Source organism: Abramis brama (assembly GCF_963993115.1).
Source record: "Abramis brama genome assembly, chromosome: 7".
Classification (NCBI taxonomy): Eukaryota; Metazoa; Chordata; class Actinopteri; order Cypriniformes; family Leuciscidae; genus Abramis; species Abramis brama.
In genome coordinates, this window is record NC_139969.1 from 7,764,272 (window position 1) to 7,783,698 (window position 19,427).

Genomic DNA, 19,427 nt, shown 5'->3' on the forward strand with positions numbered 1-19,427 from the left:
CATGCTTGGAGTTTGGTCCTAATGACTCTAAAGTCATACTCAAACCTAAGCACGGCTATGTGCCGAAATCCCTCAACACGCCTTTTCGGGCTCAGGTTATTTCCCTGTCTGCCCTGCCGGCATCGAGTGAGGAGGGGGACTCGAGTTTTCTTTGCCCTGTTGGCTTTAAGAGCTTATATGTCCCGCTCTGCTGTCTTCAGACAGACAGAGCAGCTCTTTGTCTCGTTCAGCGGACGTTCCAAAGGAATGGCTGTTTCGAAACAAAGTCTATCCAGATGGATAGTTGACGCCATAGCGCTGGCTTATACTGTCAAGGGCATTCAATGCCCGTTGGGAATTAGAGCGCACTCTACGAGAGGCGTTGCCTCCTCGTGGGCTTGGTCTAGCGGGATTTCCCTACAGGATATATGTACGGCGGCAGGCTGGGCCTCTCCGTCTACATTTATCAGGTTTTATAACCTAGAGGTTCCCGCCTTACAGGCTAAGCTTTTGTCGGTGTAGTCGATTCAGCTGTCTAGCTAGACCTCTGAAATCGCAGGCGCAATGCGCTACCGACTATCTTGGGCAGAACTGTGTAAGACCCACATTTCCCACATTAGTTCAGGCTCCCTACCCTGTCTATGTGATGTCATATTCGCGTCTGTGGACATGTCTATGTAAGGACGGAGGGAATCCCCTCTTGTCTTTAGACTCTCCCTGTGAGGTCGCGTTAAGCCTGCGGACGCTACAGTATAGGGAATTAAGGCTCCCCTCCCTTATTCCCTGACTCTGTGTGAGTCTATCAGGTGATTATGCACTGTATGCCTGAAATAGCTTCCGGTGATCGGTGTTTTTATCCCAGCACGCACGGCGTTTTACAAGGGGTTCCCGTAGCGTTTTAGTAAAAACGCAGTACGAGAGAACTCTCGTAAGAGAACGTACTCGGTTACTAACGTAACCTCGGTTCTCTCTAGAAGAGGGAACGAGTACTGCGTTCTCTGCCGTGCGTATGGTTCACTCTGGTTCGCTTCGGCGATCAAAATCAAGTGAATCAGCCTTCTCGAGCTCCTTTTATAGAGGTAAGCCACGCCCGTCTCGGAAGCGAAGCGCCCTCATTGGCCTGACGTCACCCCAGGCCTCGCTCGATAGGCTTATGCAGTTGCCGCAGAGCAGCCAATGAGCGAGCAAGCCGTCTCGCCATAGCTGACTGCTGCTGCAACGCGTTTTACATATATGAAAATTAAAGGATAATTTTTTGCTTCAGTGTTTCGTGAAAAGAGACTTTTCCCGTAGCGTTTTAGTAAAAACGCAGTACTCATTCCCTCTTCTAGAGAGAACCGAGGTTACGTTAGTAACCGAGTACGTTTTGAACACCGACGCAAGCCCACCGCCCCTGCCAGAAGTTCTAGGGCAGTTTAAAAACGAGCAGTTTGTTGGCACAAGTTCGGAAAAGGGGCTTGTATCCCCCGCAGTCAGCCAAGTCTCAGTGATTAACAGAAAATCCAATTTATTTGAGGTAAAGAAATCTCGCAAGATGAATGTCTTGTTGATCAACGATCTTGAATTTACCAAAGCCATCTTTACCTGTACCGAATCGCAGTTCGTCTGTGTAGCACAGCACAGCGAGCGAAGATTGTTGAGATTTACACCCCCGCGGCGAAGACGTGGTGTCCGGAGACGAGGAGAGCTGGAATACTTGCCCTGAGTCACAGGTAAAATCCAATAATACGCCACTTCGAGCGAGCGCCATGATGCAAATCGGCCACATCCCAACTCAAAGCGACCCTAGCCATGGCATGATGGATGTAAGCTTGTTAGATGCAACTTTAATTTGACCGCAATACCCCCTCTTTTCCCCCTTCTTCTGTGGCGCTTCTTTTCAGGAAAGCTCCATGGCAGCTGGCTTCGAAAGGCCGGGACATTCGTCAAGAAGGGAGGGGGTGGGCTGTTAAAATTCTCAGATCTCAAATCAGTGTTTGATACAGCCTCAATAGAGTCTCTTATGTTTAAAAGCAATTGACGGTCATACGTAATCAATGTAAAAACTTTTGGAATAAAAATAAAAAACAAAGCCAGGACAGAGAGCAGACGGCCAGCCAAGCACACCGGCGCCATCTTTCTCCCCTACCCTATTCTTTTTTTTCCCCTCAATATATCACAATATTACATTTTTTTCTGTATTTTTTATCAAATAAATGCAGGCTTGATGAGCAGAAGAAACCTCTTTCAAAAACATTAAAAAAAGTAATGTGTCCAAACTTTTGGCCTGTATTATATATATATATATATATATTATATATTTTCAGCTATCTGCTCATCCGGCTGTAGTGAGATACACGGTTATTGCCTGGCCCCTGGTCAGTGCAAGTGCCGCTATGGGTGGCAGGGCCCCCGCTGTGATGAGTGTTTACCCTATCCAGGGTGCATGCATGGCACCTGCAAACAACCCTGGCAGTGCACGTGTGACGAGGGATGGCATGGCCTGTTGTGTGACAAGGTTCAAAATGTCTAAATTCAGAAATTCTGTGTTTTCCTGGTTGTGTTTTCATTTATTATAGGCTGCTATGGGGAAGAACACTGAAATACAAAAATATGCAATTAATCGCATCCTAAATAAAATTTTGTGTTTACATAATATATGTTTGTGTATTGTGTATAATTATTTTGTATATGTAAAGAAGAATTTAAGAAAAATGTGTTATTTATATATCAAATATTTATATTTATATACAGTATAATATAAATTATGTATAAATATATACAGCATTTACATGCTAATATTCCTTAAATGTATATATGCATATGTGTGTATTTATATAGGCCTATACAAAATTATTATATGCAGTACACACATATATTATGTAAACACAAACTTTTATTTTGGATAATTAATCGTGATTAATTGTTTCTATATATAAATCTTGTAACTATTCTATATGTGTAGTGTTTTTCATATTCACATCATATTATCTTTATAGGTCAAATCATCTGGTGTGTTTGAGTTGAAGGTTCAGTCATTCACAACCAACAGCAGCAGTGTGTGTAAACAGTCCAGTGAATGTAAGGGTTTTTTCCGTGTTTGCCTGAACTACACGCAGGATGTCTTTTCATATAGGCTGGCATGTTCAGATGGCACTGGACTGACCGGAACATTCAGCACAAACCAGAGCTCCATTTCCACTAGTGCACCAATAACTGTGCCCTTTAACTTCAAGTGGCTGGTGAGTAGCTCAAAGTGAATGAACATTGAAAAATCTAACAGATATAATATCATGCTACAGTAGGCCTACATATAGCATAGACTTTGCATCAGTGTTGGGAAAGTTCACTTTCTACATGAACTAGTTCAAAGTTCAGTTCACAAATTTTAAAATGAACTAGTTCCCAAATAGAACCACAGACAATTATTTTATCTGTTTTAACCACTGATCTTAATTAATTTTTTATTATTATTATTATTTATTTTTTTTACCACTGATCTATATCAAATGACTGGATAGCTCATGACGTCATAAACAGTGAAGCCACCGTGCCGCCATATTGGTATTCCCTAGTGAGCTCACGCGTTCTATTGAATCAGTAGGAAATTTGATGATTTGACTGAGAAAACATTGCCTAACGAGACACCGTTTTTAAATCGAAAGTCTCCCTGTACATTTTTACAACACAAACATCCTATGCATTTAAATGGGTATTTGTTTAAAGTCGGAAATTTGTCTTGCTTATTAAAAAACGGAATTAAAAGCTGTATGAGAACACTATAACGTAACGTTAGTCGGCCTTCACTGAAGAGCTATCTTCACAGGTAAGAAAAACAGTTTTATACTATTAATTAAATAGTGAATGCTAAAGACCTATATTTTTGTGAATTTGGTGAATATTCAGGTGAATATTGTTTCGTGGCCACAAATTAATAATACCTCAGCACGTTTTACTAATGTGTTCCCTCGTTTTACTATATTGTGGCCTCGTTGTAATTCGTTAAATCAAAGTGAGGGAGGCAATTAGTTTAACGAGTCCACGTTTTATTAAAACGAGGGAACAAATAAGACGTCGTAACAACAAATTATTTAGATCAGTGGACAGGTCGCATAAAAGAACCAGCAGAGAGAGAGCTCTCACCGTCTTCAGACAACACGAGCGCTGTAGCCTATGCTCTCTCTCCCTCGCGCATATGAACATCAATTGACACAATAGTTGTGTTTTCTAGATAAGTAGTTTGTTCAAATAAAGTGTTTGATTAGTTAGCAAGTAGGCTACATGTTCAGGAAATGCATAATACAAATTGTATGGGTTGTAACAGTAAACGGACTCTGCACGAAGCTCTTTTGAAGCTGTCAATGGACACTTTATTGTGGTTATTGCTGCTCTGAGGTTTCTTATAGGCTACTGTTGACTGTTTTATCATTGTTTTTTGAAGAAGCAGCAGCATTACTCTTGCCCAGGGCCGACGCTAGCTATAGGCAGAGCAGGTGATTGCCTAGGGCCTCGGGCTTTGAGGAGGGGCCTCCATAACCGTAACATCCCCTAGTCCACCAGTCAAGACAGGCAGAAATACTATCCTCATTGTTCATTGGATATTGTTGAATTGTCACTCATCTGCATTTAAACCAATTAATGTTTCCGTTTCAAAGCGGGTGCCGGCTTCTGAAAGTTTGTGTAACGAACGCATCCATCAGGTGCTTCGAAGCAAAAGCCTAAATAGGCACGCAAAGAAGCACAGCTCGTAATACAGGTGTGTGAGTTGTCGTCATCTATTTTGGAGTGATTGCAATGTATTCTAAATATAAACTTGTACTGCAGATCAGCATCATTTCTGGAAAAATCATTCACCGCTTTATTACGAGTTTAAAAGAGCGCGAGCGTCATTAACGTGCCCAGACGCGACGCTTTGAATTTGCGCGTACAATGAATAACATCGCTTCGGGAGCTGACTAGTAAAAAAGCTACAAAAGTAAAAGACAAGACGTTTATATTCAAAGTTAAAAAGCCAACACACTACAACATTTTTAAATATATCAAATAAAGGATCTCATATCTATGGGTCTATCTTCTAAATTCTGCTGATGATTAGATTATACCCTGACGGCTGACATCATAGCCCACTTACGCCAATAATATCAGTTTAGAATTTTTTTTCTGCTCAGTAGCGATCGTGTCTTTCTCTTCCACTTGATTTGTGTATAGCATATTTAAGGTAACAATGCAATACATAATATTTACATAATATTTTACATATTTGGCTTGATGAGCATAAGAGACTTCTTTCAAAAACATTAAAAATGGTAATGTGTCCAAACTTATGTACTGTGTAAGTAAAAAATACTAAATTTAAAATTAAATGTTGTATAAATAAAAAGGTTAGGAATCATATTTGTTTCAAGTGTTTTTTATTGGGGGTGGGGGGCCTCCAACATTAATTTTGCCTAGGGCCTCCTAATGTCTAGAACCGGCCCTGCTCTTGCCTCGGTGGAAACAACACGCAACAATTGTGCATATAAATTACTAATTATAGGGCTTGAATTAAAACATGTGGGTATAGTACAGTATAACTATAAACTTAAGATTTGCATAACAGAAATAAATCATAAGCAAAACAGCAGGGCCTAGACGTCAGAGGTCCGCATAGAACTCCACAAAGAAAGATCTCTGCCGTAATCCAAGAGAGGAATAGACTGGGTGATACAGCTTGTTGCTATAGGCTACACACGGCATTCATCATGTGACACTAGCCACATTCAAAATACACGATTGTTAGATAACCAAATAATTATACATAAACATTTATCAACGAAACAATCCTAACAATCTGACACACACACACACACACACATACCTCTGCCATAATCCAAGAGTGGAATAGACTGGGTGATACAGCTTGTTGCTATAGGCTACACACTTGCTCGTTGCTATAGGCTACACACGCGCTCACACTTGTGTATCAAGGATTTCCTCCCTGCGTTCAACACAAAATCAACAATATAAATAAACTAAACATCTCTATACATTACCGCAAATGCCAAACTCGCACCTCGCTATGGCGCTTCGGGGTCACAACATCGGAAGGAGGCGGAAGAGAAAACGTCAGGAAGTTACGCTGGTCTACTTACCTTTGCGCTATTTATAGAGCAAGCTAAATACACGCCCCACCCCGTACACCATCCTTATTCACTCGCTCACAATCCATTCCTACCTTCTGACCTAAATCCAGGGTCTAAAAACAACTGTCACTCCCTCATTATGGCCAAGTAAAGAAGTCGCAGCCCCATTTGCACTAATCCCCACGGCCCTAGGCAAGTGATGAAAATTGGAATGTGTCCCTGCGGTTTCTCTTGCAGACCTGCGTGGGAAATTTACTCCACTGCCCGATGCCTCTTGCCAGCCATCAGAATGTAATAGCCCCACCACCAACTCTGCATGGCCAGGGGGAGACACAGCTGGAACTGGCAAGGAATTTAATCCACTGCCCGATGCCCCTTGCCCATCATCAGATTGCAATGGACAAACCACCGACTCTACATGGCCAAGGGGAGACACAGCTGGAACTGGCCCGATAGCAGGTGGAGTCCCTTCTGGCAGTGGGACACAAATCCATTGTCCATCCTCCATTTCTTCTTCCCTTCCAATATTCTCAGATCGCAAAGGCTCAGAGCCCATACATGGAGAAGGATACAAAGGCAAAACATCAGGCACAGATTTCAACATAGTACAATGTACCCTTTTTACCAGTGTACATTTATCTGGAGGGGCTATAGAATAAACAACTCCTCCTTCCGTGGGTGCTCGAATTACTGTGTACTTTGTCGGACTCCAGACATCTTGTATTTTATTTCTGCCCCGATTACTGAAGTCTCTTCGTTAGACTAACTGTCCTTCTTTCAAGTGGCAGCTGTAACCCTTCCGATCATGCCTCTCCTTCCTCAACCGTGCTGCCGCTTGAATTCTCTCCTGCGCACCATCAAAAACCACTTGCAACCGCTCCCGATGTTCCTCCATCCAGTCCATTACCGTCCCTGCTTTCGGAGAAAGAACTCTTCCAAGGAGAAAATCAACTGGCAAATTAGGTTCTTGGCCAAACATTACAAAATGTGGGCACTCGCCTGTTATCTGATGTGTGGTGGTATTATAGGAGAACAACAATTGGGGCAAATATTTAGGCCAGTCAACTTTAGCAGACCTGGGAAGCGTACAAAGGAGGCTGTGCTGTGTTCGGTTAAAGCTTTCACATTGGCCGTTGCCTTGAGAATGGTAGGGCGTTGTGCAGACCTGGGAAGCGTATGTGGTGGAATTTCTCCCTAAACCTAACTATCTGGGGCGTCTCCAAATCGACACCCAATCGATCTTAATATCTGTGGCGTCTCCAAATCTACACCTCAGGGTTCAACTTGCATAAGCCAGAGGCCTCACTTTCCCTTCTTGCTCTTGCGACAACACTGCTCCCAGCCCGTTCTTGCAGGCATCTACTTCCAAAATGAAAGGCAGTGAAAAATTAGCATAAGCCAACACAGGAGCAGTAGTCAGACGCACCTTCAGATCTTGAAAACTCTCCTCACAAACCTCAGTCCAAGCACTGGTCACCGGTCTCCGCGCACTCTTTTTGTCCTTACTCCCGCCCAGTTCCCCAATCAGATGATACAAGGGAGCCGCAATCACTGAGAAACCTTTAACAAATCATCTATAATAACTAGCGAACCCCAAAAAGGATCTCAGTGCTGCTACATCCGTTGGTCGGGGCCAATTGGCTACAACAGCGATCTTCTCAGGGTCCGTAGAAACTCCCTGATTTTAGCTTAGTTGTTCTTTATGTGTTTATGTGTTGTTTTGCTGCTTTTATTTTTATATGCTTGTTCTGTAAAGCACTTTGGTCTGTCTAGCGGCTGTTTAAATGTGTTATATAAATAAATGAACTTGAACTTGAACTGATTGGATATCACATGTCCCATATACTTCACCTCAGTCTTGAAAAAACAGCACTTCTCCAACTTCACCTTAAGACCTTCTTGATGAAGCCGACTCAGAACCTTGTCCAAACGGTCCAAATGTTGATCTATAGAGCAGGAAAAGACAATAACATCGTCGAGGTAAAGCTTGGAAGTGCTGGGACCCAAACATGCGCTCCATGAGTCGCTGAAATGTACTTGGTGCATTACATAACCCAAAGGGCATACGATTAAATTCGAAGAGCCCAAAAGGGGTACAAAAAGCAGTCTTACATTTATCCTTCTCTTCAACAGGCACCTGATTGTAACCGCTTGCCAGGTCCAAAGTTGAAAACCAGCGGGCACCTGAAAGGTTATCAAGGGACTCCTCAATGCGAGGGAGGGGAAAAGCATCTGTCCGAGTTTTGCGATTAAGCTGGCGATAATCCACACATAAACGCAAACTATTGGGGATGCATAGGGGCTGCAACTCTCCCTTATTACCTGACTTTCTAAAAGTTGATTTATATGTGCCTTCACAGCATCATATTCAGCAGGTGGAATGCGCCTATACCTTTGTCGTACAGGTACCTCATCAGCTAAGGGGATCTCATAACTAATAAGGGTAGTACAACCTAAATCTCCCTCATGGGTAGCAAACACTGACTGATACTTTGTCAATAGACAAATAACTTTACTCTGCTCTGACTCAGATAGGGCAGACAAGTCAACTGACTGTATCAACTGCTGTACTTTACCAACTTGCACTTGTTGCATATTAACTGTTGCCTGAACTTCCCCCGCCCCCAGTGAAAAGGGAACCTCCTCGACTCCTGCAGGTAAGCAAACTATTTGTGCTGGCTTTAACGTCCCTAAGGCGAAGCGTGAAGGAACGCGAGCATCAATACTGCCAACATTAATCAGGAACATAAGCTGTACCTTTAAACAGCTGTACTACAGCAGGGATTACTAGCACAACATTAGACAATGGCTCAAAAACAACAGTCTTAGACTGGTTAATAAGGTGCTGAGAACAGGTAGCCGCCACTAATTTCATGGCGCCCCCTGGTAAGTGGACAGGGTACCTATCCCTAACTCTTGCAATCCCGGTACTGGACCTAACCGACGAGGTAGTATCACGGCAAAACTGGAGAGCCTGTTGCCACTCCTTAGGGGCCTGCTGGACACATGGGAGGCTGAAAAGAGAAGAACCATGCTGGCTGAACAACAAGTCATAACACTCACTGATAATATTCATTCCCAGAACACCTGGAATATTTGTCTTTGACCACAAACTAGGGGTGTCTTTTACCACAAGGATCCCCTTATTCGGAATAACTTTTCCCAACACCTCTACATTCACTTCTGCATACCCAAAATATGGTATATCAAGCCCATTAGCTGCTTTGAGTTGTAACCAATTACAAGAATGAAGTTGTTCACAACTTGATTACGATGCACAGGGGGGCGTTTAGGAGGATTGTGTAAACGGGAAAGCTGTTCCCCAAGCTGATTTAACTGTTCTTGTTGTCGTTTCAACAGTTCTTTTATTTCAGCAGAATAATTACCTGTACTAGAAGTGTTTGGTGTCGTAGATATATGCGTAGCACACAGTGAAGGCACAGAGTAACTCCGTGCCCGCCCCTCTACAGACAACCCCTCCCGCTCCCATCGAATAGCCTCTTTACGAATATCTAAAAGTGTATGGCTTGGATGGGCTCGGACAATTTGTTTCAGTGCCCTTCGAAGGGCTGGGTCAGTAACGTGTTCAACAAACTGATCTCTCAACAATATAGCCGAGTTAGGCATTGCATCGGGGGCACTTTCCAACACTTCATTTATAAGCCTAAACAGAGCATGAGAATACTCCTGTAATGATTCACCCTCAAGTTGTTTACGGGAAAAGAATTTATCTTGCAATGCAACATAAGACTGAGGACATCCATACATTTCTTGGAGGATAGAAAGTCTCTTTTCTGGATCCTCCCTCTCTGCTCGAGACCTATATTTGATTTAATTTTTGGCTTCCCCCTCCAAATGATCATAGATAAAATAAACTTGATCAACAGATGTTAAACCCCGAGCCCGCACACTTGCGCGGACCTCATCTACCCATTCGGTAGGGCTGCAGCTATCGTTTTTTTTTGTAATCGATTAATCTAGCACTTAATCGATCGATTAATCGATTAATCGGATAAAAAAAATGTGTGTGTTTTCAGACAACCAAAACAAATAATCCATTACGAAAATGATGTGGCTGTAAAATGATCAAGCATTTTCTTTTATTTCTCAAAAAAAAAGAAGAAAAAAAAAAGAGGTATTTATTCCAACTCCAACATTTGGCTCCAAAACTAAGCCTATTTATTGCAATTTTTACCCATTTAGTGTTTATAAGTGCCAGTGCCAACAATTATATAACAATACAGTTAAGTCAACTTACTGTAAAACATGTATAACATGTAAAACTAGAATGTACATTTCCTGAAGAAAATGTGAAGTGGTGCTTGCAGTGGCAAAACTCACCACTCGGTTGCTAGGGTTTTACTAGGCGGTTGCTATGGTGTTCTGGGAGGTTTCCAATGCATTCTGGGTGGTTGCTAGGGCGTTGCTAGGCAGTTGCTAAGGTGTTCTGGGTGGTTGCTATGGTGTTGCTAGGATATTCTGGGCGGTTGCTAGGCAGTTGCTAGGGTGTTCTGGGTGGTTGCTAGGGCGTTGCTAGGCGGTTGCTAGGGTGTTTTGGGTGGTTGCTATGGTGTTGCTAGGCAGTTGCTAGGGTGTTCTGGGTGGTTGCTAGGGTGTTGCTAGGCAGTTGCTAGGGTATTCTGGGTGGTTGCTAGGGTGTTGCTAGGCGGTTGCTAGGGTGTTCTTTGTGGTTGCTAGGGCATTGCTAGGCAGTTGCTAGGGTATTCTGGGTGGTTGCTAGTAGAGATGCACCGATTGATCGGCTGGTGACCGGAATTGGCCGATTTTCACGTGATCGGCCATGACCGGCGACCGGCCGGTCAGTCGGACATATGCCGATTTTATGCCGTTCAAATGCACTCGGGCACCGCATGATTAACATCGCGCAACATCAGCATCACACCTGCACACGGAGCGCACATGTAGGAAACCTTGTGAATTACAGCCGTTTCACTCGCAAATGTCAGCGGCACGTGAGCAGCGCGTTTTTTCCGTTGTGCATGTTAATCAGTGAGTGCATTCACACCGGCAGCAGGAGCAGCGCGTGAGCGTCAAGCAGGAGCGTCGCGTGAGCAGTTGTGAAGCGCGGGTCTATTTTTGCAGCGCTGTTCACGCTCAATTAAAGTGAAAGCACACTTTTGATGGACAAACTAAAAATGATTTTACACAAAAAGTGCTCAAAATGCACAGAATAAGTACGTCTAGTGTGTTTTAACAAGAACTCCAGTATGTCAGAAAAGAAAACGTAGATTCAAAAATATTTGTAGAAGATTTATCCATTTAAACTTGTTTGCATTATTCAGTTTTGGTTGCAAGTATGGTTATGATTGTAAAAATAAATAAAGTAAACTAGCCAGAAATTATAGAAATATCTTTATACTGCAAGGCTATATATATATATATATATATATATGTGTGTGTGTATGTATGTATATGTATGTATATATTTCCCACATAAATATTTGTGTGTGTTGTAAAGTGGTTAGAAAAATCGGAAATTGTAATCGGCCTAGAAAATTGTAATCGGTGCATCCCTAGTTGCTAGGCGGTTGCTAGGGTATTCTGGGTGGTTGCTAGGGCGTTGCTAGGCAGTTGCTAGGGTGTTCTGGGTGGTTGCTATGGTGTTGCTAGGCGGTTGCTAGGGTATTCTGGGTGGTTGCTAGGGTGTTCTGGGTGGTTGATATGGTGTTGCTAGGCGGTTGCTAGGGTATTCTGGGTGGTTGCTAGGGCGTTGCTAGGCGGTTGCTAGGGTATTCTAGGTGGTTGCTAGGGTATTCTGGGTGGTTGCTAGGACGTTGCTAGGCAGTTGCTAGGGTGTTCTGGGTGGTTGCTAGAATAGGCACAAGCATGGAGCGATATTGCAAGGCCACGAGAGTAAAATTGCTTTAAAAAATAAAAAAAATAAAAAAAAATGTTTTTTTTTGGTTTAGGGTGGTTGCTAGGGAGCTCTTAGTGGTTGCTAGGGTGCTGTAACTGGTTGCTAGGGTGTGGCTATGAAGATTTTAGGCCATTACTTATCGGCTGCTTGATAATATAAATCCTCTGAGGGAGAGAGAGACAGACGGAGGGGTGTCAGGCCCTTTGGAGTCTGTGTGTGTGAAAACGTCGGTTTGGATTTGAATTTTTTTAGAATGCCCAAAGTCAATGGGACTTTTTTGGCCGCTTTTTTGGCTGCTGTGCGAACATCGTACACCCGATCGCTTAAAAAAGTCATAGCACACCTCTCCTCAATGAGCCGGTCAATTTGACACCTCACTCAGGGGTCTGTGACAAATGGTGCGGAGGCGCATTACGCACCAAACTGTTGTCCTGAATAATAAAAAGAAGAAGAACTAGATGCGAAAGTTCGTCTAGACAAACTTTAAGTTGGCTTGAGAAAGTTTGGACCAGAAAGTTTTTTGCTAGGTGGTTGCTAGGGTGTTCTGGGTGGTTGCTATGGTGTTGCTAGGCGGTTGCTAAGGTATTTTGGGTGGTTGCTAGGCGGTTACTAGGGTGTTCTGGGTGGTTGCTAGGGTGTTCTGGGTGGTTGCTATGCTGTTGCTAGGAGGTTGCTAGGGTATTCGGGTTGGTTGCTAGGGTGTTCTGGGTGGTTGCTAGGCGGTTGCTAGGGTGTTTTGGGTATTCTGGGTGGTTGCTAGGGTGTTCTGGGTGGTTGCTATGGTGTTGCTAGGCGGTTGCTAGGGTATTCTGGGTGGTTGCTAGGCGGTTGCTAGGGTGTTTTGGGTGGTTGCTATGCTGTTGCTAGGGTGTTTTGGGTGGTTGCTAGGCGGTTGCTAGGGTGTTCTGGGTGGTTGCTAGGGTGTTGCTAGGTGGTTGCTAGGGTGTTCTGGGTGGTTGCTAGGCGGTTGCTAGGGTGTTCTGGGTGGCTGCTAGGCGGTTGCTAGGGTGTTTTGGGTGGTTGCTAGGCGGTTGCTAGGGTGTTTTGGGTGGTTGCTAGGCGGTTGCTAGGGTGTTCTGGGTGGTTGCTAGGGTGTTGCTAGGTGGTTGCTAGGGTGTTCTGGGTGGTTGCTAGGCGGTTGCTAGGGTGTTCTGGGTGGCTGCTAGGCGGTTGCTAGGGTGTTTTGGGTGGTTGCTAGGCGGTTGCTAGGGTGTTCTGGTTGGTTGCTATGGTGTTGCTAGGCAGTTGCTAAGGTATTTTGGGTGGTTGCTAGGGTGTTGCTAGGGTGTTCTGGGTGGTTGCTAGAGTATTCTGGTTGGTTGCTAGGGTATTCTGGGTGGTTGCTAGGCGGTTGCTAGGGTGTTTTGGGTGGTTGCTATGCTGTTGCTAGGGTGTTTTGGGTGGTTGCTAGGCGGTTGCTAGGGTGTTCTGGGTGGTTGCTAGGGTGTTGCTAGGTGGTTGCTAGGGTGTTCTGGGTGGTTGCTAGGCGGTTGCTAGGGTGTTCTGGGTGGCTGCTAGGCGGTTGCTAGGGTGTTTTGGGTGGTTGCTAGGCGGTTGCTAGGGTGTTCTGGGTGGTTGCTAGGGTGTTGCTAAGTGGTTGCTAGGGTATTTTGGGTGGTTGCTAGGGTGTTGCTAGGCGGTTGCTAAGGTATTTTGGGTGGTTGCTAGGGTGTTGCTAGGGTGTTCTGGTTGGTTGCTATGGTGTTGCTAGGCAGTTGCTAAGGTATTTTGGGTGGTTGCTAGGGTGTTGCTAGGGTGTTCTGGGTGGTTGCTAGGGTATTCTGGTTGGTTGCTAGGGTGTTCTGGGTGGTTGTTTGGCAGTTGCTAGGGTGTTTTGAGTGGTTGCTAGGCGGTTGCTAGGGTGTTCTGGGTAGTTGCTATGGTGTTGCTAGGTGGTTGCTAGAGTATTCTGGGTGGTTGCTAGGCGGTTGCTAGGGTATTCTGGGTGGTTGCTAGGGTGTTGCTAGGCAGTTGCTAGGGTGTTATGGGTGGTTGCTATGGTGTTGCTAGGGTATTCTGGGTGGTTGCTAGGGCGTTGCTAAGGTATTCTGGGTGGTTGCTAGGGCGTTGCTAGGCAGTTGCTAGGGTATTCTGGGTGGTTGCTATGGTGTTGCTAGGCGGTTGCTAGGGTATTCTGGGTGATTGCTAGGCGGTTGCTAGGGTATTCTTGGTGGTTGCTAGGGCGTTGCTAGGCGGTTGCTATGGTATTTTGGGTGGTTGCTAGGGTGTTGCTAGGCGGTTGCTAAGGTATTTTGGGTGGTTGCTAGGGTGTTGCTAGGTGGTTGCTATGGTGTTGCTAGGCAGTTGCTAAGGTATTTTGGGTGGTTGCTAGGGTGTTGCTAGGTGGTTGCTAGGGTGTTCTGGGTGGTTGCTAGGGTATTCTGGTTGGTTGCTAGGGTGTTCTGGGTGGTTGTTTGGCAGTTGCTAGGGTGTTTTGGGTGGTTGCTAGGGGGTTGCTAGGGTGTTCTCGGTAGTTGCTATGGTGTTGCTAGGTGGTTGCTAGAGTATTCTGGGTGGTTGCTAGGCGGTTGCTAGGGTGTTGCTAGGCGGTTGCTAAGGTATTCTGGGTGGTTGCTAGGGTGTTGCTAGGCAGTTGCTAGGGTGTTATGGGTGGTTGCTATGGTGTTGCTAGGCAGTTGCTAGGGTATTATGGGTGGTTGCTAGGGCGTTGCTAGGCGGTTGCTAGGGTATTCTGGGTGGTTGCTAGGGCGTTGCTAGGCAGTTGCTAGGGTATTCTGGGTGGTTGCTATGGTGTTGCTAGGCGGTTGCTAGGGTATTCTGGGTGATTGCTAGGCGGTTGCTAGGGTATTCTTGGTGGTTGCTAGGGCGTTGCTAGGTGGTTGCTATGGTATTCTGGGTGGTTGCTATGGTGTTGCTAGGTGGTTGGTAGGGTATTTTGGGTGGTTGCTAGGGAGTTGCTAGGCAGTTGCTAGGGTGTTCAGGGCGGTTGCTAAGGTATTATGGGTGGTTACTATGGTGTTACTAAGTGGTTGGTAGTTGTCACAGATGATTACTATTGGAGTTCTTAGCATTTTCTTGGCATGATTTAGCACTTACCTAATCGCTATTAGCATGTAGCTATTCACAGCTAGCATGTATAGCATGTTGGAATTCCTCTTTGCTAGCATGAGTCAAAAGAGCCAACCCCCATCTCTATACGATGTTCTGATGCAGAGAAATAGGTCTTGCAAAATGGTTGCTAAGGTACTTTGTTTGGTTGCTAAGGAGTGGCTTGGCAGCTGCCAATCATGAAACTCTAAAGGCTGCTTGTCAGTATGAATGATATAAACCAACTCCCATTCCTCTGTGACATTCAGAATGAAAGATATCCCTCTATGGATTTTGGTTGCTAAGGTGCTTGACAATGGTTGCTATGGTGGGGCTAGCAAGTGTCTCATGAATGGCTGTTTGCTGCCCTGAGTCAAACTTGTCTTAACCCCATCTCTTTATGATGTTCTGATGCAGAAATATAGGTCTTGTAAAATGGTTGCTAGGGTACTCTGTTTGGTTGCTATGGAGTTGCTTGGCAGCTGCCAATGATGAAACTGCAAAGGCTTCTTGTCACTATGAATGATATAAACCAACTCCCATGCCTCTGTGACATTCAGAATAGAAGATATCCCTCTAGGATTTTGGTTGCTAAGGTGCTCGACAATGGTTGCTAGGGAGGGGCTAGGAAGTGTTGAGGTGATTCATGATTGGCCGTTTACTGCCTTGAGTGAAACGAGACCACCCTCGTGTTTCTATGACAATTCAGTCCGGAGATATCCCTTTGATCTCTTTCAATGTAAGTCTATGGGACTTGTTGCTAAGGTGCTCTAAATGGTTGCTAGGGCGTGACATAATAGCTTCACAATGATCCTGAGAGACTGATTGGTAGTCTGAGTAAAATGAGCCTGCCCCCTTGTCTCTATGACACTGTGATCCAGAGCTACGTTCAATACAAAGTCCCTATGCAATTTACCATAGTAGGAAAAGCATGTGTGTTTCACGGGACGTTCGTTCCCCATAGTAAGTCAATGGGGCAACTTTGGGACGCTCCTGACCCCCAGGGGTGCAACTTTTACCCCATTGTGAGGTATGTTCTTACAGAGCCTGTCAGCCTCTTCAAATGTGGCAAATCACACGTTTCTGCGAAATCATGCTCAGAGCTACGTGTGGTCAAAATTCGTCGCAATGTTAAGTCAATGGGACTTTTTTGGCCGCTTTTTCGCCCCTGGGGCGAACACCGCACCCCCGATCGCTTATAAAAGTCATAGCACACCTCTCCTTAATGAGCCGGTCGATTTGACACCTCACTCAGGGGTCTGTGACAAACGGTGCGGGGCGAGTTACGCGCCAAACTTTTGTCCAGAATAATAAAAAGAACTAGAATGTACATTTCCTGAAGAAAATGTGAAGTGGTGCTTGCAGTGGCAAAACTCGCCACTCGGTTGCTAAAGTGCGTTTAGCTAGTTTTTAGCAAGATTATAACAAAATTATCATCATGCTAGCATTATAAGCATGTGACTAACATAATGCTAGCATGTTGCTAGCATGATGCTAATATGATTAGCATGTTGCTAGCATTATTAGCATCATGCTAGCATTATTAGCATCATGCTAGCATCATGTTAGCATGATTAGCATGTAGCTAGCATGATGCTAGCTTGTTTTACCACGTTGCTAGCATGGTTTACCATGATTTACCATAGTTTACCATGATTTACCACAATTTACCATAGTTTACCATGATTTACTATAATATACCATGATTTACCATGTTCAAGTATGATTTACTATGATTCTAGCATGATTTACCATAGTTTACCATGATTTACCACGATTTACTATAGTTTACCATGATTTACTATAGTATACCATGATTTACCATGTTCAAGTATGATTTACTGATTCTAGCATTTTTTACCATAGTTTACCATGATTTACCACAATTTACTATAGTTTACCATGATTTACTATAGTATACCATGATTTACCATGTTGAAGTATGATTTACTATGATTCTAGCATGATTTACCATAGTTTACCATGATTTTCCACGATTTACTATAGTTTACCATGATTTACTATAGTATACCATGATTTACCATGTTCAAGTATGATTTACTGATTCTAGCATTTTTTACCATAGTTTACCATGATTTACCATAGTTTACCATGATTTACCACAATTTACTATAGTTTACCATGATTTACTATAGTATACCATGATTTACCATATTCAAGTATGATTTACTGATTCTAGCATGATTTACCATAGTTTACCATGATTTACCATAGTTTACCACGATTTACCACGATTTACTATAGTTTACCATGATTTACTATAGTATACCATGATTTACCATGTTCAAGTATGATTTACTGATTCTAGCATGATTTACCATAGTTTACCATGATTTACCATAGTTTACCATGATTTACCACGATTTACCATAGTTTACCATGATTTACTATGTTCAAGTATGATTTACTATGATTCTAGCATGATTTACCATAGTTTACCATGATTTACCACGATTTACTATAGTTTACCATGATTTACTATAGTATACCATGATTTACCATGTTCAAGTATGATTTACTGATTCTAGCATTTTTTACCATAGTTTACCATGATTTACCATAGTTTACCATGATTTACCACAATTTAGTATAGTTTACCATGATTTACTATAGTATACCATGATTTACCATGTTCAAGTATGATTTACTGATTCTAGCATGATTTACCATAGTTTACCATGATTTACCATAGTTTACCATGATTTACCATAGTTTACCATGATTTACTATAGTATACCATGATTTACCATGTTCAAGTATGATTTACTATGATTCTAGGATGATTTACCATAGTTTACCATGATTTAGTCAAAAGAGCCAAGTCCCATCTCTATACTATGTTTTGATGCAGAGATATACGTTTTGCAAAACGGTTGCTAGGGTACTCTCTTTGGTTGCTAGGGAGTAGCTTGGCAGCTGCCAATCATGAAACTCCAAAGGCTGCTTGTCAGTATGAATGATATAATCCAACTCCCATGCCTCTGTGACATACAGAATGGAAGATATCCCTCTTTGGATTTTGGTTGCTAGGGTACTCTGTTTGGTTGCTAGGGAGTGGCTTGTCAGCTGCCAATCATGAAACTCCAAAGGCTTCTTGTCACTATGAATGATATAAACCACCTCCTGTGCCTCTGTGACATTCAGAATGGAAGATATCCCTCTTTTGATTTTGGTTGCTAAGGTGCTCGACAATGGTTGCTAGGGAGGGGCTTGGAAGTGTTGAGGTGATTCATGATTGGCTGTTTGCTGCCCCGAGTCAAATGAGACCACCCCCACGTTTCTATGACAATTCAGTCTGGAGATATCTCTTTGAACTCTTTCAATGGAAGTCTATGGGACTTGTTGCTAAGGTGCTCTAAATGGTTGCTAGGGCGTGGCTTGATAGTTTCACAATGATCCTGAGGGACTGATTGGTCGTCTGAGTAAAATGAGCCCGCCCCCTTGTCTCTATGACACTGTGATCCAGAGCTATGTTCAATACAAAATCCCTATGCAATTTACCATAGTAGGAAATACACATGCTGGGCCGTCCTACACCATAGTAAGTCAATGGGAAACTTTGGGCAGCTCCTGCCCCCCAGGGGTGCAACTTTTACCCTATTGTGAGGTATGGTCTCACACAGCCTGCCATCCTCTTCAAATGTGGCAAATCACACATTTCTGCGAAATCCTCGCTCGGAGCTATGACTTGTCAAAGTTTGTTGCAATGTTAAGTCAATGGGATTTTTCGGCTGCTTTTTCGCCCCTGGGGCGAACACCGTACCCCCGATCGCTTATAAAAGTCATAGCACACCATTCCCGAATAATCCGCACGATTTGACACCTCATTCGTGGGTCTGTGACAAAAGCTGCGGCACGAGTTACGCGCCGAAAAAAAGTGGAATAATAAGAATAACTAGAATGTACATTTCCTGAAGAAAATGTGAAGTGGTGCTTGCAGTGGCAAAACTCGCCACTCGGTTGCTAGGGTGTTGTACATGATTGCATACGAGCCAACAACCATGCCTGTACGATGTTGTGGAGCTGAAATATGGCTTCTATATGTTGCAATATGGTTGCTAGGTGGCTCTAAATGGTTGCTAGGGTGTGAATACACAGTTACCATGGTGATATTTACAGACTGTTTTCCAACTGAAACTAATGAGCCAACCCCCATCTCTATACAATATTCTGATGCAGAGATGTAGGTCTTGTAAAATGGTTGCTAGGGTACTCTGTTTGGTTGCTATGGAGTTACTTGGCAGCTGCCAATGATGCAATTCCAAAGGCTTCTTGTCACTATGAATGATATAAACCAACTCCCATGCCTCTGTGACATTCAGAATGGAAGATATCCCTCTTTGGATTTTGGTTGCTAGGGTACTCTGTTTGGTTGCTAGGGAGTGATTGGCAGCTGCCAA

General features: G+C 43.7%; 1 protein-coding gene across 5 annotated transcripts in view; it reads left to right on the forward strand.

Annotated features, from left to right (window-relative positions):
* LOC311086742 (uncharacterized protein) overlaps window positions 1–19,427 on the forward strand; it is a 54,022-nt gene that overhangs the window by 11,619 nt on the left and 22,976 nt on the right. For 4 of the 5 annotated variants that reach the window (XM_084119779.1, XM_084119780.1, XM_084119783.1 and 1 more), the window contains 2 exons: window positions 2,286–2,476; window positions 2,958–3,200. In XM_084119779.1, the coding sequence (XP_083975905.1) occupies window positions 2,286–2,476; window positions 2,958–3,200 (434 nt within the window). The remainder of the gene's footprint in view (window positions 1–2,285; window positions 2,477–2,957; window positions 3,201–19,427) is intronic. The other variant, XM_084119781.1, reaches the window with a different exon arrangement.